We start from the raw sequence: 27666 nt of genomic DNA, 5'->3' as shown, positions 1-27666 counted from the left end.
GAGAAATTTGTGTCATAATGGACAACATTTTACAAGGTGAGGAAAAGATTAGGAATAAATTGACAATGTGTGTGTGTGAGTGTAAGAGAGGTCTGGACAGGGGACTATTGTCAGTACTGTAATGTCACACTATTTTACAGTGTAACCACAAGGGGGAGACTTTTTATTACTGTGTACTGTACACTATTTAATTATCAGTGTTTATTTTTATCAGTGGAGGTTAGTAGGAGATATCACTGTGACTATATGTCATTGGACGTGTTGTCAGGTGTATATATTTGTTTTACAGCCATTTGGAATTAAAACATAAGGTATATGTTTTTACACTCCTGTTAAAAGCAATGGAAATTGACTGAAATTCTCAGTCAAACAACCAGAAAATGGAACATATTGAACATGTCAGAAAATGAATAATGGCTGAATACCAAATAACTACTTCATTTTCAGGGTGCTGGTATTGTGCATGCTGTCATTGATTACTGGTACACTTACTTACTGTCGATGTTATTAGTAACACATGTTCTTTTACCATCTACTGTGGAAAAAGCCTATTGTCATGGATATAATGATGTGTTACTAAACATGGCCCTGGGGCAGAGATGAGCCTTTACCTCCATAGTTTGTCCTAGGCTGTCAGCTTTAAGCAGCCAGCCAGAGCTGGCAATAAAACCAAGTTTTGATTCTGGCTCCTCTACAAAACAGGGTCTTAAGATGGGGTTTTGAGTATAGAACCAGCCTTTAAGGGCCTTATCACTTCAGTTGATAATAGAATTTAGAGGTAGCCAATCCTTCAAACCATTTAATACTCAGTCAATCTGGGTATGGGGCCACAGTAATTGACTTTGCCCAGTCAGTAAAATCCCAGTCCAATCAACCATTATTTATTGCAATGCAGACACTGTGATTGACTCAACTGTTGACTACTGAAATGAAAAAAACTGTTTTCAGGAATAATGGAACATCTGGTGCAGTGCTCCCTCAAATTAACCTACAAGCACGGTAGCCCAGGATACAGTGAGACACATGCTCAAAATAAATCAACTGGTTTATCATAGTAACATAGCTAGCACCGTATAATGCCTCTCTGGTATGTGATATATTAGCATGTGCTCGCAAGCAGTAGATGCTTTTGAGATTTTTAACAAACAGGACAACAAACTGCAGCGCCACGCCTGTCACATTTTACGCGTGCATGCGCAGTTGGAGCGTGGTGGGTGGAGAGGAATTTTTTGTTTATTTTCGTGGCCAGCTAACCAGCAAACGTGTTATTGTTAGCGTACATTAGCAACAAAAGACGAGTGCGCGTTCAGTTGATATGATATTGTAACATTTCGTGAGGTAGAGGATCTGGGCCATCAAACAAGAAGGTTAGCCACAGAGCTAGCGTGGAGTTGATGAGTGTCTCTTTGCGTTAGCTGTTAGCGTATGTGCTAGCTAGCAAGCTAGTTTACGCTGGATAGCGTGTTAAAATTTAGATAGCTAAAGCCACTCACTTATCATCTTCTGTCACTTGGACTAACGCTACTGCGTGGAGAAATCACAGTAAGCCTACAAATCAGTTTGTGTTTGGTGCTGATAAATTATGAGAGGCGAATGTTTTCTTAACTAGTGTTAGCCAAATAACGCTACGGTAAGCTTAGTGATAGCGAACGCCGACATTAGCTTGGCAATGGTAGTTAGCTTCATGCTCTTCAACGATTGTACTTTTACGTAACATATGTATTAATTTGAGTGAATAATTGTTAATAATTACTTAGCAGAATACTATAGGTCTGTTTCGATTGCATACTATTGAGGCATTGTTGAGGAGGATGCCTCTTCCTGTGTTTATTAGCTCTGGTATCAGGTACCCATCAGGGCTAAAGTTAGCTACAAAATGCTCTTGAAAACCTAACGCTTACTTAATATGCGTTTACTCCTATTTTAAATATAGTAAATGTACTACAGGAAGGATGAAAACGCAATTTTACGTTTTGTTTTGCATTTTAGACAAGGCCATAGTAGCAGATGACTATCTGTGAGGGTTTCTGCATACTTAAATGGGAGCTTTTAGTGTGGTGGTTATATACCTGAATCAGAAGTTGTAAACATATGTATTAGTAATCTATGTATGCTCAGACAGTATCGAATTGAAGGTTCCCATGCAACCTAGAATATTTATTCTTGGAGTCTTGAAACTGGTCCTTAAACCCACTAGTGCCTCAAGTGTCCTCTCTACAAACCAGTAAGTGGCTATAATAGTACATTAGATTGACTTCAAAGAGGGCTGAACTTGCAAATCAGTTCTCTTGATGAGTCACAGGTTGTACTAAAATGCTGCTTTATGTAATGCAATGTGACATGTTTTGAATACCCATCTGAACTCTGTCATAAGACTCTGCTCTCTCTGTCTTAGATTACCAAACGTGGGCAGCATTTGATCAACATTCATTTTACCCCATCACTTCTACTGGGAAAAGCATAGAGGATACAACTGGAAAGCCTCCCCAAGGTTGAAACCTAAGGAGCAAGATGTCAATCACGAATACTCCCACAAGTAATGATGCCTGCCTGAGCATCGTGCATAGCCTGATGTGCCACCGACAAGGAGGAGAGAGTGAGAGCTTTGCTAAACGAGCCATTGAGAGTCTTGTCAAGAAGCTCAAGGAGAAAAAAGATGAGCTGGATTCCCTTATCACAGCCATCACCACAAATGGAGCGCATCCTAGCAAGTGTGTAACCATACAGCGGACTTTGGATGGACGCCTACAGGTACAGATATGCAGCACTGAGTTGGTTTAATGTTGCGCTAAGTGAAAAGTTGTGCAAGATGCAACAGAAACACTACACATCTCATTAAATGCTCTTCTCTGTGCCTTAGGTTGCAGGGCGTAAAGGTTTTCCCCATGTCGTCTATGCCAGACTATGGCGATGGCCTGATCTACACAAGAATGAATTGAAACACGTGAAATATTGCCAATACGCCTTTGACCTGAAATGTGACAATGTTTGTGTCAACCCATACCACTACGAGAGGGTTGTCTCCCCAGGGATTGGTAAGTGAAAATCCAAGGTTTGTTAGCCTTGACTACATCTCATTGTTTTAGGTTATAGCTGCATAATGAATGATATTGCAAGTGCGCTGACAGATTGTGAAAATTTATACAAATTGGTGCATATTTAAGATAATTTATCCCCTTAATTTTTAATCAATAGTTGAACTCATTAAATAATGATACATTTCAGTCATTGGCTAGTTATTCTGTTTATTCATTTCCTTATTTATTTTTCTTTTTATCAGACTCCTCATTCCACATCACTTCAAGTTATTATTATAACACATATTCTCTCCTCGTACTTGATATTCTTAGTATAAATTAAGTAATTGGATGCAGTGATCTAGTTGCAAAAAAGTACAACCCATGATCTAATTCTTACTCTGAATGTTGACCTTCTTAAACTGATTGTTGCTGTTTTTGCAGACCTATCAGGACTGACCCTTTCAAGTTCAGGTAAGGAGGTGCTGGGTTTTTTCTGTTTGCTTGTCAAAGATTTTGTGAATGTCCATCAGTCTTAACTGTGTTTATCATCTTCTGCTAGGTCCACTCTTGGTAAAGGATGAATATGACTATGACAACCAGCAATCTCACTCCAGCTCTGAAAGCCATCTGCAGACTATCCAGCATCCGCCGTCAAGGCCCGGTCCACAAGAGACCTTCAGCAGCCCCGCTCTACTTCCCCCATCAGAGGGCAGCAGTTCAGCTTCAACCTCTGCTTTCTCTACAATCAGTGCTGGACCCTCAAGTGAGACACTACACATGAAAAAAATATGGAAGAATCACACTGTGTTCTTTTTTGCCAGTCAGACTTTAATTAATGCATTCAAGTTAAAAGTTAAAATAAGTTTTAGTTTGAGTCAGTGAACAATACGTTTTTATGAGAGGTTACATGCCCCCAACAAAATAGTTAGAATTTCAGTTGGTCAAACTTATTGTTTCTGCTACTACAAAGTTGGCTACACAACTCTTTTGAATTTACATTTACAGATCCTCCCTCTAACTGGAGCAGGAGCAGCAGCTTCACCCCCGCCGTGCCTCAACACCAGAATGGGCATCTACAGCATCATCCACCCATGCCTCACACAGGGCATTACTGTGAGTGGATGGAAAACATGGATACATTCTGCAAAACTCTCACATCAATCGCAAAAGTAGTCTGTATTATTTCATTATTTCAGACGGCTGACAGATGTGAACATCTGTTTAATTCATGAGTAAAGATTCCCTTTTAAGTCAAGGTAGATAATGTGCTATGTGTAAAAGATGATCTGAAAAAAGCGTAAAAGTGGTGGTGTAGAAAAGAATAGATTTTTCCAGCAGACTTTGTTATGTTTACCTTTATTACTGAATTATATGTTTCTGAATATGTGACAAGTTAACGCAAAATTTGTTACTGTGGTTGAAATGAAGACTAGCTATAGCTCTTAAACATTATTGTCCACCACTGACACTCAGTGAAAGCTTATTGTTTTCAGCACCACATGATCTGTGCTAATTTTGCAATAAGATATTACATCTAAAGAACTGGTGTGGTTCCAGTGATGCTTTCTCACAATTAAAATTGACATTATCTTTCAGGGCCTGTTACCAATGAAATTGCGTTCCAGCCCCCCATATCCAATCACCCTGGTGAGTATCGAGCTATAGATAGAAGACATTCTTTAATAACTTTAATCAGTGCAGCCTGTTTGACCTGAGGTCACTTATTGGTTTCTTTTTTCAGCTCCAGAGTACTGGTGCTCCATTGCTTACTTTGAGATGGATGTCCAGGTTGGGGAGACGTTTAAGGTGCCCTCCACATGTCCGATAGTGACTGTGGATGGCTACGTTGATCCATCAGGAGGGGATCGCTTCTGCTTGGGCCAACTGAGCAATGTTCACAGGACAGAGAACATAGAAAGAGCCAGGTACTTTTGCCTCATATTTGGAAGTTCTTTATGTGATATAATTCATTCAAACAGACATTTAATGTATTTCTATAGGTATGATAAGCGAATGACAGTAATACAAAGTGTGTGTAATGTCTCACTTCTCCGACTGTGTTTGCAATGCCTCCTCCCCTCTTTTCTGACCTCAGACTCCACATTGGTAAAGGTGTGCAGCTGGAGTGCAAAGGTGAAGGAGACGTGTGGGTGCGCTGTTTGAGCGATCATGCAGTGTTTGTGCAGAGTTATTACCTGGATCGAGAGGCTGGACGCGCTCCTGGAGATGCAGTTCACAAAATCTATCCCAGCGCTTACATCAAGGTGAGATTGCAGTACTATGCTCATACAGTGAAAAGCAGAAACATTCCAAGTGGTGTTTTTAAGAAGAATGCTTGGGTAGAGTTAATGTAACCACGATAGAATACACTGAGCATCCTCTTTGCCGAAACTATGAACCTGACCTGGTCAAGATAACGTCAAACATCACAATGTTAGTAGACAGTCAAATGCTTGGGTGTTCGTTCAGTATCTTGGCTTGTCATCAGATTTTACAGTTTGTCTCATCTCCCGCCAGGTGTTTGACTTGCGTCAGTGCCACAGGCAGATGCAGCAGCAGGCGGCGACAGCTCAGGCAGCAGCTGCGGCTCAGGCGGCAGCAGTGGCCGGAAACATTCCTGGACCCGGCTCTGTGGGAGGCATCGCCCCTGCCATCAGTGAGTGTTCTAACTGCTGCACAACCATCGGCCAATGTATTATTATGATTGCTTCTCAGCATCTTCCTGTTCAGGCATTTGGGCTCCAGACTAGTGAAGAGAAGAATCATATAGCAGCATGAACAGAAGAAAAGAAACCAGCAGTGTCAGTCAACAATAAAGAAAGAAAATTTTACTTCATCGTTAACTATTTATTCATCATATCTTCACTAAATTGGAGCTTTTCGTTAGGGAAACTGTGGCTTGTACAGATGTATTATGTAGGAATATATATATATATATATATATATATATATATATATATATATATATATATATATATATATATATATATGTCAGTATTTTGAACATATATTCAGTATAAAGTGACTAGGCATATTTTATACTGCAAGATGTGGCTAATGGGCTGGACATGGTCCAATATGGACCCAGACCCAGATGCGGAAAGTATAAATTGGCCATTACACAGTACTTCTCTTTGGTGTTGGATTGTTAATGTTTCTTGGCATTGTGATAATAGAATTTGAATAATAAACCAACAAAATTAACTGAATAAATTTTGTATAATAATTTAGATTCAACATCCAGAAGGAAAGTTTGGTTAATGTAAAGCTTGGAGCACTGCAGTGGGCCTGCTTTTAAAGTTTCAGATCATTACAGCATTAAAGTTGGCTAATCTTAAAAAGTCAAAAACCCAGAACATTGAAAGGTCTTGAAGATTTCTGTCAGGTTTCATAACGTGTTGATATTAATATTTTGTCATGTCAGTACAGTTACACAGCTAAGGTGGAAGAATTATAACAATACTATGCAGCTTCCTCTTTTCTTCCTCTCAATTAATCCGAAGGTTGTAGTTAAGGTCTTGCTTTAAAACAAACTTGAATTACCACATCTACATACCAAACACTTTGCTTCATCTGTCATTGTATGGTAACATTTACAGTTAGTATGCTCTATGAAATGTAGTTCAAATACAGTAAAACACATGTGTCCTAATCTGAGTGGGAGATGTGCACACAACAGTAGTACTTTTTTTTTTCTACTTAGCCATGTCGCTCTCTGGTATATGTTCCAACTTTTACTACTACATTGACTTAGGTGACTTATCTTTCTCTTTGCTTTGGCCTATAGTGCCACATTGATCTAAAAGTTGCTGCCTGTGCTTCCCCTGCAGGTTTGTCTGCTGCTGCAGGCATTGGGGTTGATGACCTGCGCAGGCTGTGCATCCTGCGAATGAGCTTCGTGAAAGGCTGGGGACCCGACTACCCACGGCAAAGCATTAAAGAGACACCCTGCTGGATTGAAATCCATTTACACCGAGCTCTGCAGCTGCTGGATGAAGTTCTGCACACCATGCCCATAGCTGATCCTCAACCTCTTGACTGAGTTGAAAGACATTAACTGTACAAAACAAAACAAAAACAAAATGAACAGACAAAAAAAAAAAAAAAAAAAAAAAATCAGACTGTACTTTTAACGGACCACTCCACCTATAGGCCTGGAGTGCCGAAGGAGGACTGCAACTACAGGGATGATGAGTAGGTTGTAGGAGTGGGAGCAAGGACACAAAGGCTGGCAGTATACTCCAAAGTCAAGGCTATCAAATCCAGGCACAGCGAGCAGTTGTCAGTGTGCTGAATGAGATTCCAGGTCTGTAAGTTCAGTGACTTCCAAACAACAGCTGGAGGAACATGTGAGTCACTGGGAGGAGTTGTAGCACAGTGGAAACATGCAGCCAAGAGGATGCGCATATTAAAGGAAGCCAGTATTCGGACATTATTCACCAAATGCAACAGGGTGAAGTGAACAAGGCTGCATGATACAAAAATAATCTCACACTGATAGGAGGTAAAGAATATGTCCACACTGAGATTAAAAGGTGCCAAAAGCTTATCAATCACTAAAGAAGCCTCAGTGCTGAACGAAACCAATGCAGAGAGAGTTTAGGGTGTCAAACAGGAAATAATTCATACGCTACCTTTGTGTTTTCTTTTTCAGTGTGGATATTTCTGTATTTAAGATTTTAAGATGTTTGGAGCCCCCTGTATGTAACTAAGTCACAAAATTCCTCTTTGATCTATTAAGCAAGAGAACCAACTATTTGGCTTAAGAACAGTTCAGCCGACTGAACACAATCTGGCGCCTTGTGTTGGATGCAAACCTGTTATTTACCCTGTCTGAACATATTAAATGTGGTTTCAGTCGGAGTATACTGCTGATCCAGTCCTCCTTCAGTGGCTCCCTGGCGCTGATACGGCTTCATGTAAGTGGAGTCCCCACCCCACCCCACCCGCCCTCCACCCTCACACACAGATCAGGACATTTATGTGAAATCATGTTATTCATTACTCATTTTCTTGTAAGACGTAATCTTAAATATTTTTCAGAGCTGACAGTCCTTGTTGATGTTTTTTGATTCATATTCCCCTTTTGAATAGTTTTTAATGACGTAAAGAGCATTTAAACAAGCCCATTTTAGCTGAGCTCAGCTTCTCTTTATAAAACGGTTCCATTATTCTACCACCAGTCAAGGCTGTAAGGACACTGAAGAGTGATGTTTTCTACTGACGTTTTTCAAACCCCAAATGTAATTGAAATTATGAAATATTTTCAAAAGAAAATGTTATTATAACACATCTGCATAATATTATTTGTAACAGTCATTTTTTTTAATTAGATGCCCTCAATAGCGTCCATTAGCACTTTATTAATTTGCTTAAGTATTTTGTCTTGTTTCATAGTCTCCTGTGTGGTTACTTGTTGTATCCATATAATATCTTAGTCTAGTTGAAAAGTTTTTCTTGCTAATAACCTTGGTAAGACCCATGAAAAGTGTAGTTCAAAGTGCTCTCTGCCCAAAAATATGTTTTCAGCATCAAATACTCCACAGCAGGTTTGAAAGGTGTATTTAACTTTAATCTAGGGCATATTGAGTTGTGGTGTAAGAGTAGTGTATGAAATATGAAACCATGTCAATGTAAGATGAAGCTACACACCTCTCAAACCTACAGGCGGTGAATCTTTGATACTCAAAAGATACATTTTTGTGGCGCACCACTTAAAGTTAGCTCACCTCCACCCGTTTTAATTTGAGTTTTACTCGGATGACACCTAATGTAGACAACAGCTGAGGAAAAGGAAGCGAGGCTTGAACTGTGAGAGGAAGCGTAAGCCATATTGATGCCAAAAATACCCTCTGAGAAGTGGAAAGGTTATCAAGACTGCAGTCATTTCAGTGTTAATGTTGCTTGTAAAAGCTTGGTTTTAATCATCAACTGAACTGATTTTAGTTTTTGCTCAGCACTATTCAAACAATATTTTGGTATTTGGAGCTCTGTTTACCTACAGCTGTTGCAGTATTTTATACTCTTTTTGCTACCTTTACAGTGATGAACCACTCTGGTTAAAATTGAAAATGAGAAAAAAAAAAAGAAAAGGAGGAGGAATGCTGTACAATTTTCAGGAAATGCAAGTCTGTTCTCATCGTAATCTTTACAATTATGTCATACATCCTGAAAACATAATTGAGTTTGAATGATATTGGTGTTTATATGTATGAATATGGTTGAATAAAATGTAATGGGCTAACACTATCAGTTAGTCATTTGATTGGTGTGAGAGCCAAAATTGAAGAGAGAGAGAGAGGACACTGGCTTTGAACAAGAGAACGTTTATTACTGCAAAGACATGTCACAAATTTTAAGAAAACAACACTAAGAAGCTAGCCTGAGCTGAGATCTGAAATATTCAGAGAACCAAACTACATGTGTCTTTAATAGTTTCTATATTCATCAATACGACACACTAAATGATAATGTCTTTATAAATATAAAAGTTCCCCAATTGTCCTCGTTTTTTTATGTAAAATACACAATACAAATCACCCTACACGCATTGGTCTGCTCGCCAATTTGAGAAGATATGAAGAAAACTTAACGGCACACGAAAAGAAAGTCACATGAAAGTTGTGTGTATATATTATATCAGATACTATACATTATCCCAAAAAGAAGGAAAAATAAATCACAAAAGCACTTTAGCCAACATATCTGATAAAATGTTCACCAAAAAGAACAAATCAAATAATTAGGACACAAATAAATATACCTTTTCAGTTTTTGATATATACATATTTTTGTCTAGGGTGAATCAAAATAAAAACCTTCCCCAAATGCCACTGCCAAATGCTTGTGCTTGCATTAGAGCGTGCTACAGATGGCCACGACTCACTAGACTGTCAAATGGCACTTGAAAACATCCAAATACAAATCTCAAACAGGTCACAGCATTCAGAAAATATCATTTGACAAAAGAAATCACGATCATGAGAAAAACAAGTCATAAGAGAGCATTTTTACTTACAGTAACTCTCCTTGTTCATTAACCAGTTCTATACAATAAAAAGCCGTTTGCAGGTAATCTACCACGTGTAAACTACTCAGTGTGTGTGTATGTATGTGTGTGTGTCTGTGGTGTCACATCCAGTAAATAATAAATAGTCCAGTCTGAGGACAGGTCTTTTATGCATCCTCAGCCCTGGTGTCTTCTCAGTGGCAGCACCTGTGCAATGAAATGTCTGCTCTGATCGCCTCTTATCTGTAGCCCACCAGAGACCCAATAGTCACCCAGGCCATCTGCTCTGGCCGGGGCGAAATTAAAAGGCACTGGAGTCTGCTATGGGTCAGTGAAGCTGCCATGTTGTCCAGCTGAAGAGGCATTTTTCCAAGCTTTTGCTCCTATGACAAGTTAAAGAATAGCTTATGTCTTTTTTTTCTTCTTTTTTCTTAAAGTTTTCTGGTTGGAAACGGGCTCATTTGCAAACAGCTGTTACAAAAACAAAACAAAAAACAAAAAAACAAAAAAATATTTAAAAGACACTGAGAAATAAAGTACAGTTGTGTTGGCAGCATTGACATCAGTCCAGTGTAAACCAGGCAGGCTTTGAGATGCAGAAAGCTAAAAATTGTGGCATGTCAGTCTACGTGTGTGTGTGTGGGGGGGGGGGGGGTAAGACTGACAATAACAGTTTCTAGCAGCACATGGTAGGCGTGCAAGACCAGAAAGCACTTAATGATCCTAAAGCACACAATTAAGATTTTAAGAAAACATTTTTTAAGCCATTTCCAATTCAGGCACAAAATAATACATGTTAACACATCTACAGTATTGTAGTTAATGTATATGATGAGGGAGCAAAGATTCATGTAAAAAAAAAAAAAAAAAAAAAAAAAAAAAATTCAGTGAGAGGCAAGAGAATAAATCTTGCAGAACCTTCATTCCTAAACAACACACACTACCAAGATTTACTACATATTTTTAAATTCTCAGAAATTCAGTGAGAGTCAAGTGAGCTCCTGGGGAGCGGGTTAGTTCATTTTTTGCAACAGTGTGACACAGATTTGTGTGACGCTTTGGAGAAAGTCTAAGAGATAATATAGGGCTTAAGTTTGTGTATTCATTCATCTTTTATTTTTAACATTTTTCATTACTGTTTATGTGCTCTCCCAACTTGTATTTCACAGTTAAATACCACGAGTCAGGGAGCAATCTGTCTCATGCGAGTTCATTATGGTCACAGCCTGATGTAAACAAAATGCCCCGGGCCTTCAACTTCCAGCTACATACAAGTTTAATGACCTTTTCTTGCAGACTTTTCAAACTGACCTTGAGGAATATACTAAGAAAACCAGATTTGTTTGAGAGTGTGTGTGTGTGTGTTCAGTTCCTAGATCTGGCATGCCAGACATTTCAAGCCAGTAGGATCAGGGTAAGGCTACAGTAAGACATGTGTACCGCAGGTTTAAATAAATAAGGAATGTGTCTTTGGGGGGCTGCCAGAATTTACTTTTCATATTCCCCAAAAGTGTTGTGGAAATGATTTAACAAAACATCTGTGAGAGTCCCACTGACCCAGTAACCTATATGTTATGCAGTCTTTGCACTTTTCCACCCTCCTTTACTGTTAAGCATGTTTTTACACAGGCACACAATCTAGACTGAGACAAAAAAATGGCAAAGATCCTGTGTACTGCTAGGATCTAATGGAATTTTTGGACTAGTAATAGGAGCTAAAGGACTGATTACAGCAAATACAGAGCCAACCCTTCTTTAAAAACTTTATCAACCTACAGATATGACTTGCAAAGAATAAAAAACAAACAAACCAAACAACAAAAAAAAACTCTTGGTCCTTCTGTACAGTAGTTCCGCTCTTTGCAGTGGTATAATTCATGATTCATTATCAGTTCCCATAATAACATATGCATCTAAACCAAACCCAAAAACACAATAACACAATAAATATTAATAAATAAACATTTCTGCAGAGAAACGGTGCAGACCGTTTCTACAGGTGTGAGAAACAAAAACAAGAAATTATTTTAGTAGCAAAACGTTCCTATTTAGAGGATTAATCTCAATATTCTCCACAACATAGAAGGCTATAACAGTTCAAGTATAGATGTAGTCTAATGAACCAAAAGTTAGTCCTCATGCCTTTCCCATTTCACAGTCTATAAACTAATTACAGAGGAGCTACCAAAAGAAACAATCACATATAAACAATCAGATCAACCACATAAAAAGCAACAAATATATGTAGTGTATCATCATTATATATACTATACATATATATCTATATATCTCTTTGAATATCAGAAAATATCTACTTTTGGTCCACTGTACAAAGATGATCTTTAAACAGGGAACAAAGGATGAAGCATTTTATGGGCTCATAACTGAAATCACAATGTATCAGAGGTGAGAGAAAAGCAATGCAGATTTTCTCTATCGCGTTGAGATTTGTGCAGTACAGTGGTGAGTGTGCAATAAGTGTTTGGTGACTGTTCTGCACGCGTCAAAGGGCTGGCACCACTGGTTTGAGGTAGGGTGACTGATGGATGTGTTCCAACACATACACACACAAGCACGCAAGACACACAGGCATATATACAAACACAGTGCAGACCTACGCATCCATGTTCACACGCACACACGCACAGTCGCACACACTTCACCCAATAACGAAGGCTAATGCAAGAATAGGCCTCAAGAGGGCAGAGTTAGGGCAGGAGCAAGGCTAAAGACCATGATTCAGATAAGTAATAAGCTTAGTAGAGCTGATCCAGAGAAAAACAACAGGTGTGTCTGTGCCTGCATTCCTTGGTCTCAACACTGATGAGCCAGCCCAAATCCAGCCACAAGTCACCAGAAAGCCAAATCTGTGGCTGGGACAATGCAGAGGGGCTGTGGGCTCTCTACAGCACACAGTCAGGACTACAAGGACAGCTGCATTTAAGGATAAGGCACTATGATAAAGCCGAGGTACATTTAATCCCTGACATTCCTTCTGCTCTGCAACATGGCACTGTGGGACAGGAAAACAGCTCTCGGGTGGCCCCAGATGGCTCACTCTCAGCTTCCTCTTGTTGGGTCTGTTTTTTTAAAATTTTTTTTATTTGGTCCATTTTGAACTTAAATTACTTTTAAGACAGAAACTGCAAAACCAGGGGAACGTGTCCAGTAAGTTGTTTTCAAGATTACAGCTCATCTCGTAAACCACACTACAGAGCATCTAAAATGAACAAAGGCAAGCGTTATGCACAGAGTGCATAGAAAAGCTAGCATTGAGCAAGTGGTTTTGTACAGCTGGTCTTCTCAGTCTCTATGTACACATGAGTAGCAGCACAGATATTTCTTTAGGGGTTTCATTTTCTGTGGCTAAAAGCTATAAGTGGATGTTGGCGGGGTAGCTACCAAGTAACTGTCAAACCAAACAGACAAAACTGCCCCATGATCCTTTTTTCAATGTCATACATACAAAGAAAGTCATCCCTTTGTTTTTTAGCTACATACAATACTCCAAAATATTTTGTTCAGCCGAAAGTCAATCAACAGTTGGAATGCATGTTGACATAAATCATACTAAAATTAGGAGGGATAACTAGAAACTAAAACAAAACACAATGATAGCACCATGAGTTTTGAGTAATACCAATTGAAAGTACAACAAAACTATGTACAACAGGTGAAAGTCTTGAGTCAATCAATGACTTTGCTCCACTGGGACTAGTGACGTGGATTTGAGCTCTGAGACATCAGTAGTATGAAGGAGTTTTAATTTTCCTTCAAGGTAAAACTTCTGTCTGTCTATATACACAGACAGGTTTCCTGTTGAGTTGCGACTAACCGGGAAATGTTTAATGGATCAAATTAGTCCTTTTCCTCCAGGTCCCTTCCACCAGCTGCCACATTTGTGATAAAGCACAGACTTATGGGATGACACCACATCCAGATTCTAAGCAGTCAGACACGGACAGCACATCGTGGCCAGAGTATCAGCTTTTCAGCGCTCCTCCACTGATCAGGCTGGATAGGGAGAGGAGAGAGTGTCCACACAAGTGCAGACAGAGACAATGCATCAAACAGACGGAAACAAACTAGACTTACAGAGAGAAAGATATGTGGAGAGTGAAACGGCAAAAAAAAGGCCAGGTGCGGTCGGCTGTGCCCTCTGACCCTCAGACGGAGGCGTAGGTGTTGCCTGTGGTGCTGCAGTGGCGGATGGTGGGAGTACCGGCTGAGGGGGTGAGGATGTGCTCGGTGTGATCCTGCGGGGGCTGGGGCAGCGAGTGGAGGACGCCTGGCTGGACAACCCCCACCACGGGGTGGGACCCGTCCTCTAGTGCCCCGACCTGGATCACCTGGATCACCTCATGCTCCGACTTCTCCCGCTTGGCGAGAGGTTCGCCGGTCTCCTCCGTGTCCTCTTCCAAGTCACTGTCCATCCCACTCGTTTCATCTAGACAGGAGAAAGCAACGCATATATAAAACTATGGTTTTCTAGAGAGCTTACCTAAAGGAAGATTCACACGTGTGGAGAAGTGCACAAGTTTGTCTTTTAGTTTATTTATCATTAACAATTTTCTCCTTCCTCTCCCTCATCACCCGCTTTATTAGACTACCAAAAAACTTTACAACAGGTTCAGTAGATCTTTTGCCACTGTCTGCTGTCTCACATTTAATTATCAAAAAAAAAAAAAAGAAAAAGAAAAAAAAAAAGAATTTATCAGTCTCAGCTCATTAACCACACACTCAACTGCCTGTCACTGACCTAAATGACTACTGAATTCAAGTGATTATACACACACACAAAGTCCTTTGAATTACAACATGTAATCGTTGCTCCAAAGTAACGCAACAGTAGACAACAACAAAATCTCTTCTCTAGCGTGCAGATTGTGCCACATACCTTTATCAATGTTAGTGAGGGACAGGGTGTTGAGGCTGTCGAACTGAAAACAGAGAAAAACAACATTATTAGAGGTTTCATAGGATTTTGACTTTGTCCTAATCTAAATAACAGACTAGATTGTAATTTTATAAAAACTATCCTCTTCTCCTCTCCTAATTTCATTAATTTCAGTGACAGATATAAAATGCTCATAGGTCATTTTACAGCTGACATACAGTACATCTATTATATACCCTATACAGTGGTACTGTAAAATACTATGAAACAAAAAAGGAAATGCATCAAGATACTTAAAAACAAAAAACAAACAACAACAACAACAAAAAAAAAATGCCACAGTTGTACCTCCCCCATGACACCAATGGGTGTCTCTCCAGTAGCTTGGGCCACACGATGCTCCACTAGGTAAAACATGTACTCATCATACAGCAGGCGAATCAGATGGAAGGAACCAAAGCTGGCAGCGCTGCGCAGGGTCAGGTCCCTGATCACCATTGAACTGCAGACATTACAACAAACAAACAAACTAAGTGTTCGGTCACAACGCTGCACACTCTCTCAGACGTGTATCAGGGTGGTTACTTTTTTGCAGACCTGTAGAAGGACCATTTGAGCAGAAATTGTCGAGCCGCCCTGGGGAAGCTGGGCCGGTGCTCGTAGGGCTTGAGCACCTGAGTGACCACGTTGTCCAGCCAGGCCGCCCACTGCTCCAAAGAGCTTTGCTGCTGTAGTGTGGCCTTGAAGTCCTGCTCCAAGTGCTGAACCACTCCCTCCTCACACTGGCACACCCATGATGCCTGCTCCTATACAGCAGCATATAGACAGAACTGGAGGTTCACACTTTTACATAATGGATAATGGAGAGAGGATATTAGAGTACACACGACAAAAGCGCCACCGCTGAATATTCAAACAGAGAGAGCTGTTCTGACCTGTACGTTGGCAAAGTCAACACGGTTGAGATCACTCAGCATTTGGTTGATCTGGGATGTGTTTTGCAAGACAGCACGTGCTGCCTGAGCCAGGTGGTTCAAAGATGTGTATCTGCGCAGTGTTTGCGCAAAGGCACTAACAGCGGCAATCTGTGAAACCAATGCATACATAGGCTTGTGTTACCTACTGTAAGTATATCAAACATACCTTTTAAAACTACATTACTCTAATCTAACAGTAAGAGCTGACTTTTTGTGTAGCATTTTCACAGAGGTAGACTGTATACATGCTGCAGTCGAGTACCTTGGTCTGGATCATTCTCTGTGGAATGGCATTCATGGCATTATTGAGCCAACCTTCCAGGCTTTTGGCAAAGTTGCGAATGGCTTGAGTCAAGGCACCTGAAAAACAACACAACAAAGAAAAGATAAAGACAAAAACAACAACAGCAAGTTAATCGTGACATTACAAGCATTAGCAAAGCAAACATGTAAACATGAGAGGTGTCTATGACTGGGACTGTGACTCACTGGGAATAGGTCTCAGGACATCAGGAATGAGGATCTCCACAAGGGCCTGGTACATTAGATGATCACAGGTGCTCATCCATTTGAGTACAGCCTCATTTCTGCACAGCACCAGTAGCTGTGAACGAGGGAGCCGTGCTTCGATCTCACTAATGCTGCTGCGGAGTGAACAAACCAGACTTAGCAAGATGACTTTTGAAATCAGATTATCCCAAAATAGTTCAAATTTATACTATTTAAATATGCTCTGGTATCCAATATTTCTCTTAATCAAACATGACAAATTTCATCTCAGGAAAAGAAAAAAATGACATAACTGACATTATAAATCATCAGCTTGATCTCACCTGTTTTCTGTTACAGTGGCACCCTCTACTGAGTCAGGGGGAGAGTAACGCCAGAATGTCTGCCACAGTTTCTCAATTAGACTGAACTGGAGGTTGACAACCACATCCAAGATAGCCTGCAAGAAAAGCAAAAAATAAACAAAAATGGGCACTAGTTTTCACTGACACTACTTTCTAAAAGAAGAAAAATTAGGCCCTTTTGAAAACGGTTGACATCAAGGTCTGTGGAAAAAACAACACATTGTCTAGTGTCTCATTGTCTCATTGTCAGTGCTCTTGAATGTACAAATAACATTCCGTTCACCTCTGTCGTGCTGACGTGGAAGCAGAAAACTCAGGCAAGGACATCTAAAAACCTCAGCACATCAACCTAACTATTTGCACGGTTAGAAAGCACTAGATGTGTGAGAGGAAATGTGGGTTTTTCTTTGTAATTTGGGTAAACTGACCCTGAAATCATGAGGATGTGGACATCTGTCTGTTAGACCATAAAGCCTTTGGTCATCACCTGTGAATGACCTGATCCCTTGTTTTTCAGACATTAGGAGGGCTGTGATCGAAAACCTCACAAGATGAAGAGAAAATTCTGTTCTAAAATGCCAGTAGATGGCATTTACGAATCTCTGTCACTATAAACACACATGACCTTTCCCAAAGTTTCCACACTCTGAATCCAGCCAATGTGTATTTTTCAAAACTTAACTTCAGAATTTTCAGTCTTACCAGCCTTTTCTTATTAAAGATAACTTAAATAAGATTAAACTACTAAATTACTGTGATAATAAGATACTGGCAGATTAAGGCACGTACACTTAATGGGGAAAAACATGGACTTGATTCTAGGAGAGAATGAGAATCTTAATAGAAGTGGTGGTGAAATACAGATAGTTCAGGCAGACCAATGAGAAAATATGCTGTCACAATGCCTGCATAGTGGGTGATGGCCTTATGTCAATGAATGTTACAATATTGAAGGAATTACAGGACTTAGAAGCCCGGGGAGGAATCTGACCCAATGTTCCCACTGTGAATAACACTTATGTGCCTGAGTGTGCTGTAGTGACATTGCGCTGAAATTGAAAAGAATGCAAGTTATCTAACCTCACAGTGCTCTCTGTAAAGGGACTGGAGAGCTTTCACATCCTCTGGACTGATGTTCTCTGTATTGCTCTGTCCCAGGTCCAGCTCTACAAAGTCAGGGAGTGCCCGCGATGCATCTGTTGGGGTAATTAATAACACTAAATTCACCATTGTGGAATAATCTGACCAATGGAAGTCAGGAGTCGTTGCATTTCAGTGCATTTCATATGTTTCTGGTGTTATAGACATTCAGATAAAGAGAAAAGCCACTGACCTAGGAACTGCTGGTGGTGCTGGCTCTGCGCAATGACTGTCTGCTCTGCTGCACCGGGATGGTGCTGGCCTCCACCTGAGTAATTTTCCCCAGAGCCGCCATCAAACTTCTGCACTGGCTTGAACCTGAAATCACATGGCTCAACTCAGTATCGATACAATTGTGACAATTACTGAATGCTGCATACTGCATGCCCGTATGCATGTATAGCTGCCATTGTACCTCTGTTTCTGCTGAACTGGTTGCTGTCTGAGAGCCATATACTGCATGTCCTCTTGGAGTCTATTGAGTGGGGAATCTGGTTTTACACGTATACCATAGTAATGATATTTGGAGTTCCCTCTGCAAGACAAAACAAAAAGTGAGCACATATTGACAAAGTCTTGAGTTGAGGTGAATGGATGGATACATGGATGGAAAAATTGTTCGAAAAGGAGAGGAACTAAGGAGAAGCAAAAAAAGCTAACCTTGTCCCAAGGCGCCTTGTACGGAGTCCCATGAAGATGGAGCGGATGAGTTTGCCAAAAGAGGCTGCATTTACAGGGTCCAGTTTCTGCTCCTGACAGTGGCGCAGATAATGATTGTAGAGGGTGGATCGTGGTAGACTTACGCCCTCTGCTGTCTCGTAATTGTCCAACAGCCACTGGAGCTACAAGGGAACATGTGCGGTTTTACTCAAAGAGATTCACACTGGGCCACCAGAACTGGAAAGACCTCACGGCAACGGTCAGTAAACTGCCACAGCTCTGCGAAAGCATTTCTATAGCAGCCAGTGAATTTAAAGCAACAGTAACAATTAAAAGGAGCAACAAAAATGGCAAGCCCCACACCACAACTCAAATGTACAGAGTTGAGAGAGGCAGAACAGCAAAAGAGTGATTTTAGCAAAAGTCAAGGTAAGGCGAGGGCAAGCGTTCGTAAAAGCAACTTACATGGCTGTTGAGCAGCGAGCTTCTCTGACTGGATAAACCCTCAGATTTTTGGAGCGTCTCAATCGCCATTTCAATCTGATAAACCACGAAGCACAGGACAACAAAATGTAAGAGGGAGGAAATAAAAAACGAAAGCAAGAAAAATAAAGAATTGATGTAGACACGTTTGTGGCCACTAGCAAAAATAAAAAGAATCTAGAAGAGATCCCAAAGCAAGCGCTACTAAAACCCAAGCAGAGCAGGACTACCTGCCATTTCAGGAAAATCTCTGGCTAGTTGAGAGACATGTGATGAGGCTCAGCAGCATCTACTAAGTACATCAGTCATGGACAACTGGCAGACATGCAACTCTTACAGATTCCACTAGACTAAACAATACCAATGCTTGTCAAAACTCTACTAAAATGGGTGTGTCTGTTTGGTAGCAATTCTGTGAAATGGTTATGTGTCATTATGGTCATTATAATACAAGAACATTTACTAACAAAGTGAGATATGCAGTATTAGGAAAATGCAAAAATCACTCTTATGAAAGGATTGTTAGCTTAAAATAAATTATTAGGGTTCCATAGCTTAGTGTATTTCCTGTTGGCAGCACTTTTTTTTTAGCACTGGCACTTCACTTTTACCGATTATTGGTTTCAATCAAGTCACCACCTTAGTATTTTATTATTCTGGGGGAAAAAAAATCATAATGTTGGACCCATTTATCTTGTCATCACTTAGACTAGACAAGGATGAGCTGGTATTTTAGTGAAGCAGTTAAAATGCACTTGCAACCTTGCACAGTTTTTTTTTACATTAAAAAATGTCACCTTTGAATTGTCATTATTAGATATTTTAAACTCAGTGCAGTGATTGACATGCACGTAAGGTAATGTCAGTTAGCACATTGCTACATTTCTGCCAGAAAGCACCATTAAGGTGGACTATGTGAAAATGCCTAATGGGGCGTTCAGAATATAGCTTAAGTGCAAGGCTCTTGTGCTGTGTGTCTGTCCAATACACAATTCCTATGAGGAGTGGGTGAGTCTGTGGTGCTGTGATTCTCCAGAAGCACATTCCCTGATCATTCTCCCCACCCTAACACAAGTTCAAGTCCCTACTCTGTTCTTCCCCAAAGAGCAGGAAAACAGAGAGCTGAAATTAGGGATGGAAACGAAGGCCTGCATTACTTGAACACTCAATATTAAGGGTTACAATGTGAACATGGCTGGCAGTAGTTAGATCACTGCAGAGACTCCGGTCCAGCCTACACAGAGTATTGCATACATAAGCTGAGGATCACTGCCAGTGATAAAAACACACTATTCAAAATCATGGAGGTTGTTGCGTACACAGAAGTTGTTTCTGTATAATATAACATTATGTGTACTATGTGTACACACTGAAATTCTGCAAACACAAATATTGAGTTTAAATATGGACCTCTACTTAGAAAACCGGCATCCTACATTTTGTATCAAACTAGTGCATAGATCAATAAAGTTTGACAGAAACGGATCATCTATTCTAACTGGAAGAGTGTAGCCAAGCTAATAGCTGTGTTGATCTGAACATGGAAGATTTAGAAGTGACTACAAAGTCCCTACAAATAGTTGTCAGATGGTCCATCAACAAACACACAAAAGCAGGCAGGCAAAGGCAGATGAGGGACCCAATTAGCAGGTGCTTTGAACTTACAGTAGCTGGGGAAGCTCGTGCCGTCTGGGTGGCAGGGTGGGGTCCAGTGTTGTCCATAAGGTAAGCCCCAGAACTGCTGCTGATTACCTGACCCCCTGCCAGACCCATGCTCATTCCTCCACTGCCCCCTCCTCCATTGTTGGTCATGCCATGAGATGTCACCACAGTGGACACTTGTGATGAGCTGCCCTGCGTGTCAAAGTAGCTCCCTCCACTGTTCTGGCTATACAGCTGCGGCTCTGAGTACGAGTAGGTTCTTCTGTTCAGATGAGAGGTTAGAAGTCAGTCAGTGTGTCCAAACTGAAAATAAAATAGTCTAAATGATGAATAATTTTTTTTAGACCAAGTATGGTTTCTTTATTATATAAGACACCAATTATAAAGCACATGTGTTTATTATTGTTTGTGTAGGCACAGTTAAATACTGTCAGCAACAATTATCATACTGAGAACAACAAAAAATAAATTAATTTAAAATGTCACCATATTTAATGGTTAATGGCATTTTTCTGAGTAATATCAAATATTTCATAATTCAAAAACATGTCTTTGTATGGGATTTGTGGGAGCCTTTAAATAAATAAAATACTTTCACTTTATGTTTTTACAAGCCTGGTACTCAACCAGCTGTTTGGTGTATGCATGAATTTGTATTTCTAAGTATAGTCTGGTGGTCCACCAGTAGCTGAGGTCACACAGCTACTGTGTTTGTGTCTTTACATACACTGCTGTGTGTTTATGTGTCAGAGTAGGACAAACACAGCTTGGGCTTGTTAGAGGAGTGTGTGTATGCAACCCCATTCCTCAGACCCAGGGGACCCTTGTTTAGTGCCAGCACTTAGAAGACAGGCCTACTTCTGGTCATGTTCAGGTGACTGGGCACAATCAAACACACGACTGCACACCCCTCAGAAAAGAAAACAAACACAAAAAAACCAATGCACTCCCACCAACATCATGTGCTTGTGACATGAATGATGGTGTGAAGAGACTTAAGAGGAGAAAGAACAGGCTGCAGAGACGCAGCGCTAATATTTGTGGAGTGGTATGAGAGCAGAGCTGGGTAGCAGAGTGACTCACATGTTGCCATTGGTGTAGACGCCACTGTTTTCCTCCACATACTGCACCTGTGCTGGGTAAACATGCTGAACCTGTTGAACAGTCTGGGCCTGGCAAAACAAATCGCAAGATCTGCAAATTAATTATTAAATTGACTGAAATCACATGTTGCGTTAAGAAATATGGGCATGCATGAATGCAGGTACAGTGTGCACACTTACACAGGAACATTCAGACACAAACAGACACACAGACAGGATGGCTGTACCTGTTGCTGAACAGGCACCTGCTGGGTGGAGCCGGTAGGCTGGACAGGCACGGTGGTCTGAAGAGGGACAGTGGAGGTGGAGTCAGCGCCTGCTTCAGGGGTCTGCATGGCGCCTAAATAAGACAGAGAAAGAAGCAGTCTTACTGTAGATAGATAATGGCCACAACTGCTGAAAGCCAAGAGCACCTACCTACCTACCTACCGGTCTGACTGGCAAAGCAACTTTACAACTGTATGACAACAAATTGTTGCCTTAATGCATCATTGAGCCAACACTCACATAGCATCAGAGATTAATAGCTCATTTAAACAGAGTAAAATTACCAATGTATGTTTGTATTCTTCTGATTGTTCTTGAGAAACAGACCACACATAGATTACTTTTTGACCCTCTCTAAAATAACTCAACAAGTATACACTTTATCTTTAACGTGTCCAAAACATACTGCATGAAATACCAAAAAAAAACAAACAAACCCCAAAACAAATCCATTAGAGTACATGGCAAAAGCTTTGTGTAGAGGGAAAATACATCCAATAATCATTATCATGATTTGGTCCCAGGGCATAAAATATGCCTAAATGAGATAGATGAGATTGAGTCATAATAGAAAACATGAGGTTTCATCACAGACCCTTGTCTGTTTTGCCTAAATCAATGCTGCTAAAGAGCAATTCCACCGAGCACCTGTTTCTGCCTTGTAGTACTCAATGTACTGAGAGCCTCATGCATCAGTGGCACATGGTCTTGTCTCCATGTTCACAGCCATAAAACTAGTTAATATTTAACAAACTCCAAATAGATGCTGCTTCTCGTTGCTCTGTCAGTCCTCACATTTACAGGTTTGATGTTACTTGAGATTGGCAGTCCTGGATCACTTCTATGAAAAGACACTAACAACTGGAAAGTTATCTAATGTTAGTGACTTTACCAGATACCATCATTACTACTAATAAAAGAGCTATATTGTACATCTGAGGCTGTGTCTACAGTACTTACTAACCTAGGGTAAAGTGACCTACTTTGAAGATAAGGATAAAATGAGAGGAGACACGGCTGGTGAACCTGTGTTTGTGAGTTAATAATAGTAGGGCTAACATCACCCATTCCTTCCAGGGGAAGGCCACCTCCTCCCCATCACAGTTTCCATGAACAAGCCTCTCTTGGTTAATTAAGCTGAGTCTCTTAACAGCTTCGAATCTCTCCAGGGACAGCCTGCCCCTTCCCTTTATCTTCAATATCATACTTGGGATGAAGGCTATCACTGTATGCATGCTGAGGTGACTAACCTAAAAGTTGGATTACAAAGCTGAGTCTTTCCTGGTGTTGCTGAGGCTGTGAGGAAAAGTGAGACAGGAGAGAAAATCAGCAATTTTTAAAAAACTGAGATTTATTAATGCAAAGCCGTCAGCTTTCAGCATGACTATTTAAAACACCTTGAGGAGGGGGGTATGTGCATATACTATCACTGACAGGCATGTCACCAGGCTGTTGATAGGCTCGTGGAAAAATACACTACCCTCCAGAGAGGCACATATGTATATTCAGTGATTTTATAAATACACTGTAAATTATGAAATTAGCAAAAACTGAGAAGCTTATTAAACATATGATTAACATACTATGACACACAAGCCACTAATTTATCCTGTGGTGTGAAAGCTGCTGAATGCAGGCGACCAAGAGTGATAAAAAATGTCATTCTGCACAGTCAAACTGTAGCTTTCAGCTTACTATATCCCAATGCTAAAAAAAGGACTTTAGGAGAGAGAAGAATGTAGACTTATGTTCTATAGTGCAGTTTGAAAGCTGAAGTACACGGCCCAACTGAGCCCACCTAATCGAGGAAAAGAGCCCCTGCATCACAACACACACTCTTGTTGCCTCACCCCAACCCCCTCCACAAACACACACACACACATACACACTATAACACACCTCCTGCCTCACCATTCAGGCACTCCCTTGTGGCCCACTTAAATGCTGTGCTCCACTGAGCAAGTGCAAGCCCTACAAAGACACAGAGGAACAAAAGCCACCAAGGAGGGCAACATTTTGCCCTGCGTTTTCTCCCCTCAATTTCTCTCGCTAACATTACAAGCAACAAATAGTAAAGACTGCAAGGTTCACAGTCTGGCAACTACTGGAGAATTCACAGAATGATCATTTGCCTCTCCAGTGATTGTGTATGATAAAAGGTGGAGTCTGATGCACCAAGTAAAGAAATACGAGCTGGTGAACAAGGCTGAAAAGTACACCATACACAAAATCTCTCCCTTTCACACATATTCAACCCAAGGCAAGACAGAAGCATGATCAGGCACTGGATCAGCAGGAAAACAGGTGGGGGGAGATGTAACTGGGAGCTGAAGTGGGGGGTGGGTGGGGGGGGATGCAAAGTACTGTTTGTTTAGCTGGGTTTTCAGATGATAAAGTCAACTGGGAATGACTTACTTTTTTTTTTTGGCTGATGTTGATTTTGAATTTTGAGGACACTGCATTGATATATGGGATACTGTTACTGAAAGCCAAAGAAAGTCAGAGTAACAAAGCTGATGTCCAATGTCCAACTAATCTGATTTAATGTCTAGACAGGAAACTGGGAAGCAGTTAAATGTGCCAAAATTTCCAGAAGTATCATGATGCAGGTTATTCAAGTGAGACTAAATTTACACAGTTCAGCCAGTTGACTGATTTAGGGTTTAGGAAGGAAAAAAACAAGGACCTTTAAGTCCCCTCCTTCATCAACAACATACACTATTTCTTGGCAGGCCAGGGCAAAAACAAACCAAACTGCTGCATTCTGCTAAGCCATGAAAATGAATGACTGAATAATTGAATTAATCAGCCCCTCTTTAAGTGATTGGAAATGCAACAGGATCCAGGCAGCAGGTGGCATGGTACTATTTCTGCCCTACTGGACTACAGGTAAGTGGTAACATGATCTGATAACTAGCAGTTCCCAACATCCTGTTTTGTGTGTGTGCATGTTTTCGGAGGGGTGTCTGTGCATGACCTATTTTGGGTAGTTTATGCCCATAGATTAATATACTTACATTATTTTGGGCTTTGCCTTCCACATGCGTAAAAATGCTACCATTAGTATTTTGACATTACTAGTTTGAGCTGCTCTAGTGCTGTCAGGTCCACCTGCTTATCAATGACGGGTCTTTCTTATAGAAAGGACTACCCACATGAGTAGTTACAGACAGATAATTGACAACTACCATACAATTTAAAATTCTAAGGATGGTGATCAACAACTTAAGTTTATTTACTGATGAATACCTTTTCTGGAGTCGTACCACTGTTATAATTGCACCTGTCCCCTACTAACCTCTCCACCCTAACACACACACACACACACACACACACACACACACACCTATTCTCAGGAATCAGAGGTCGCAGCTGTACAGGAGACCCAGTGGACCCAAGAATAATTGTGATGCAATATTGGGAAACCAAGTCTACTTATGTGAACCACATATAGCATTACAGAATCCTAAAATACAAGTTTGCAAATCTAAAATGAGGGAAATGATTATAGTATATTTGATTGAAATAGATATGACAGTATTTTTTAACCCAATTTAAGTAAGCTATAAGAAATCTGGTTCAATAATAAGCTGTTCACTCACGACTGAGCATCTTCCCCCCTGCACAGCGTCATGCTGGACTGAATACACTCTCCTCCTCCCTGTGCACTCAGGGAAATACATGCGTACATAAAGTACATGTGTATTGCAAAAATATAAATTGTAATCTTTGAAATGTTAGCAATTAATTCTGGAGTATACCTGTATTTCAGAAGGAGCGGAAAAACCCTGACGTTTACAAGCCTAATGTTACAGAATGTGAAACGCAGAATATGAAATGATTCGGGATAAAAATGGGAACTAACATCAAGGTATTTTAATCTTAACTAAAAACAGGTGTTTTTTTTCCCTCAAAGCCAACCACCGCAAAACTCAACCGTGTGTTATCAGATAGCTTATCACAGCCATCTGATGCCACAAAGAGGGCAGATGGAAAGCTAGCGAAGCTATCTTGCTCCCTAAGACAAAAGGGAAAGTAATGGCTTAGCTATTGTCAATAGCACTTAGTGTGTGGAACGTTAGCTCACAGCACTTTCAACTGCTGATCGACGTTGTTGATTTTGTATGACCAACAAGATTTGAACCACCCGAAACACAAACTTGCAATATCACCGTAACATTAGCTTAAAAATGGGATACCAGCAGGCATTGTCAGAAGGCAACGCTGGCGTTAGCAACCTAGCAACAACAGACACCTGCTCCTGCTCCAGCTGACCAGCTAGCATCAGTGACTAGCCCAGACCTATGCTACTACTCAGCAAGGTAAGTTTAAACAAATACGTTACACGGGAAAGCCGTTTTCTGTCAGACTGACAACATTTAGATGAATCCTAGCCACAAATCACCCCGTGAGAGGACGCTGCTAGCTCCTGCTAGCGAATTGGACCTCTCACATCTGTGGGTATCTACAGGCAACGCTAGCAAGCAGGCTAACACGTTACAAAGAAACACCCTCGCTAGCAAACTACCCCAGCTATTCACCGAGCCTTCATTCAGCAGCAGACAAAACATAAAGCAGAACATTAAAATCTTCTTCATAAAATGATCCTTTGTAGCGAGGGAGGACTTGAAATCGGGCTTAAAAAAAGTAAAGAATTTATTCAAACCTGAGCTGTGGACTGGTTGATGAAGATGAGGATGGTGGAGGAGGTGGTAATGATGGAGCGAGAGGTTGTTGTTGGTGGGTTACAGTCGCCAGGACTACGGTGACTATGGCGCTGCCTCACTGGGCAACAGTTGCTATAAAACTCACCGGGAGCGCGCAACCTTATCAGGCAGGTGGGAGGAGATTAAAGCGAACTAAATACAGTCTTAACGGAAATAAAATCACGCCCAAATACATATGTATTTGGATATAATGAGAGTATCTCAGAGGACTGGCATTTACACCCGAGAGATTGCGTTTAATCGGATTTATTTTAATACATCAATTGAGGGAACAGATCAACATGTACGATGTTTAAACAAAGTCAGAAATTTGTTTCAGTGCTTCCTATATGTGCAAAGACGACACCTGTACTCTAAACAATAGAAGTCTGTAGGCTTTTGTTTCCCCTTAGATAATGTTTTAAAAACCCCTGATCCACGACCATCGTAACGTTGTAATTGATTATATTTTCATAATATAATATTTCATAATTATCATTAAGGGGATGATTCATGCTGATGCTTTTGCCTCTTCTAAAAGTTAATTAATCTTCTACTACAATGGTGTAATATACTGGCATTGGAAGATTCTGAAGGTGACGAGTTTATTTAATATTTTGACCAAATCTAGAGTGAGAGGTTTTGACATGGTTTAATTAGTCTGTTATAAGCACATTACAGATTACAGACTTGTCATCAACTCCTACTGTGAAAGGCAAAATATTCCCCTAAAACTACTCTGATAACCCATTCTGGGGTTTGCCTTTTCATTGCCTTTCTCATGCTTAATAACAGTTCAGTTTGCTGTGGATATAGCCTATACTGCACATTTCTCTTGACATAAACGAGATTTTCACAAAAGCAGGCACAAGAGAACCACTCATACCC

At 40.5% G+C, this 27666-nt stretch overlaps 2 protein-coding genes and 1 long non-coding RNA gene across 7 annotated transcripts in view; 2 read left to right on the top strand and 1 right to left on the bottom strand.

Annotated features, from left to right (window-relative positions):
* Positions 1 to 1180: 1180 nt before the first annotated feature.
* On the top strand, positions 1181 to 9269 carry smad4a (SMAD family member 4a). Of its 3 annotated transcripts, none has more exons than XM_018685227.2 (11): positions 1181 to 1367; positions 2396 to 2751; positions 2861 to 3035; positions 3462 to 3491; positions 3580 to 3783; positions 4026 to 4133; positions 4617 to 4667; positions 4762 to 4945; positions 5116 to 5284; positions 5538 to 5676; positions 6851 to 9269. In XM_018685227.2, exons 2-11 carry the CDS (start codon positions 2512 to 2514, stop codon positions 7060 to 7062), a joined length of 1512 nt encoding a protein of 503 aa, XP_018540743.1. In that variant the 5' UTR covers positions 1181 to 1367; positions 2396 to 2511; the 3' UTR covers positions 7063 to 9269. The 3 variants fall into 3 exon arrangements, with proteins under 3 accessions (XP_018540743.1, XP_018540740.1, XP_050928865.1); XM_018685224.2 differs by having other exon boundaries at positions 1181 to 1542; XM_051072908.1 differs by lacking the exon at positions 1181 to 1367 and adding an exon at positions 1583 to 2224.
* Positions 7148 to 26886, bottom strand: rfx3 (regulatory factor X, 3 (influences HLA class II expression)). Of its 3 annotated transcripts, none has more exons than XR_001961905.2 (18): positions 26739 to 26886; positions 22033 to 22145; positions 21786 to 21874; positions 20706 to 20964; positions 19023 to 19097; positions 18558 to 18739; positions 18313 to 18432; positions 18091 to 18215; positions 17838 to 17953; positions 16737 to 16852; positions 16393 to 16547; positions 16166 to 16263; positions 15862 to 16011; positions 15524 to 15732; positions 15275 to 15428; positions 14927 to 14969; positions 14125 to 14476; positions 7148 to 14043 (listed from the first exon to the last, which is right to left on the bottom strand). XR_001961905.2 is itself a non-coding variant. In XM_018685221.2 (18 exons), exons 2-17 carry the CDS (start codon positions 22138 to 22140, stop codon positions 14196 to 14198), a joined length of 2280 nt encoding a protein of 759 aa, XP_018540737.1. In that variant the 5' UTR covers positions 22141 to 22145; positions 26739 to 26886; the 3' UTR covers positions 7148 to 14043; positions 14194 to 14195. The 3 variants fall into 3 exon arrangements, 2 of the variants coding, with proteins under 2 accessions (XP_018540737.1, XP_018540739.1); XM_018685221.2 differs by having other exon boundaries at positions 14194 to 14476; XM_018685223.2 differs by lacking the exon at positions 19023 to 19097 and having other exon boundaries at positions 7148 to 14476.
* LOC108888968 (uncharacterized) overlaps positions 24926 to 27666 on the top strand; it is a 69105-nt gene continuing 66364 nt past the window's right edge. Inside the window, exon 1 of the long non-coding RNA XR_001961906.2 lies at positions 24926 to 26394. This is a non-coding gene — a long non-coding RNA (uncharacterized LOC108888968). The remainder of the gene's footprint in view (positions 26395 to 27666) is intronic.

This window comes from Lates calcarifer, linkage group LG9 (genome assembly GCF_001640805.2).
Source record: "Lates calcarifer isolate ASB-BC8 linkage group LG9, TLL_Latcal_v3, whole genome shotgun sequence".
Taxonomy (NCBI): Eukaryota; Metazoa; Chordata; class Actinopteri; family Centropomidae; genus Lates; species Lates calcarifer.
This window is presented reverse-complemented; position numbering and strand designations above follow the sequence as displayed.

Excerpts from the sequence above, each read along its gene's own strand:
- rfx3 (XM_018685221.2), bottom strand. The coding sequence starts at position 22,140 with ATGCAGACCCCTGAAGCAGGCGCTGACTCCACCTCCACTGTCCCTCTT. Across the intron at positions 19,098-20,705 it reads CACGAGCTTCCCCAGCTACT|ATTGAAATGGCGATTGAGAC; the intron begins GTAAGTTCAAAG and ends GTGGTTTATCAG. Across the intron at positions 15,429-15,523 it reads CTCAAATGGTCCTTCTACAG|TTCAATGGTGATCAGGGACC; the intron begins GTCTGCAAAAAA and ends TAATGTCTGCAG.
- smad4a (XM_018685227.2), top strand. The coding sequence starts at position 2,512 with ATGTCAATCACGAATACTCCCACAAGTAATGATGCCTGCCTGAGCATC. Across the intron at positions 4,946-5,115 it reads GAGAACATAGAAAGAGCCAG|ACTCCACATTGGTAAAGGTG; the intron begins GTACTTTTGCCT and ends TTCTGACCTCAG. Across the intron at positions 5,677-6,850 it reads AGGCATCGCCCCTGCCATCA|GTTTGTCTGCTGCTGCAGGC; the intron begins GTGAGTGTTCTA and ends CTTCCCCTGCAG.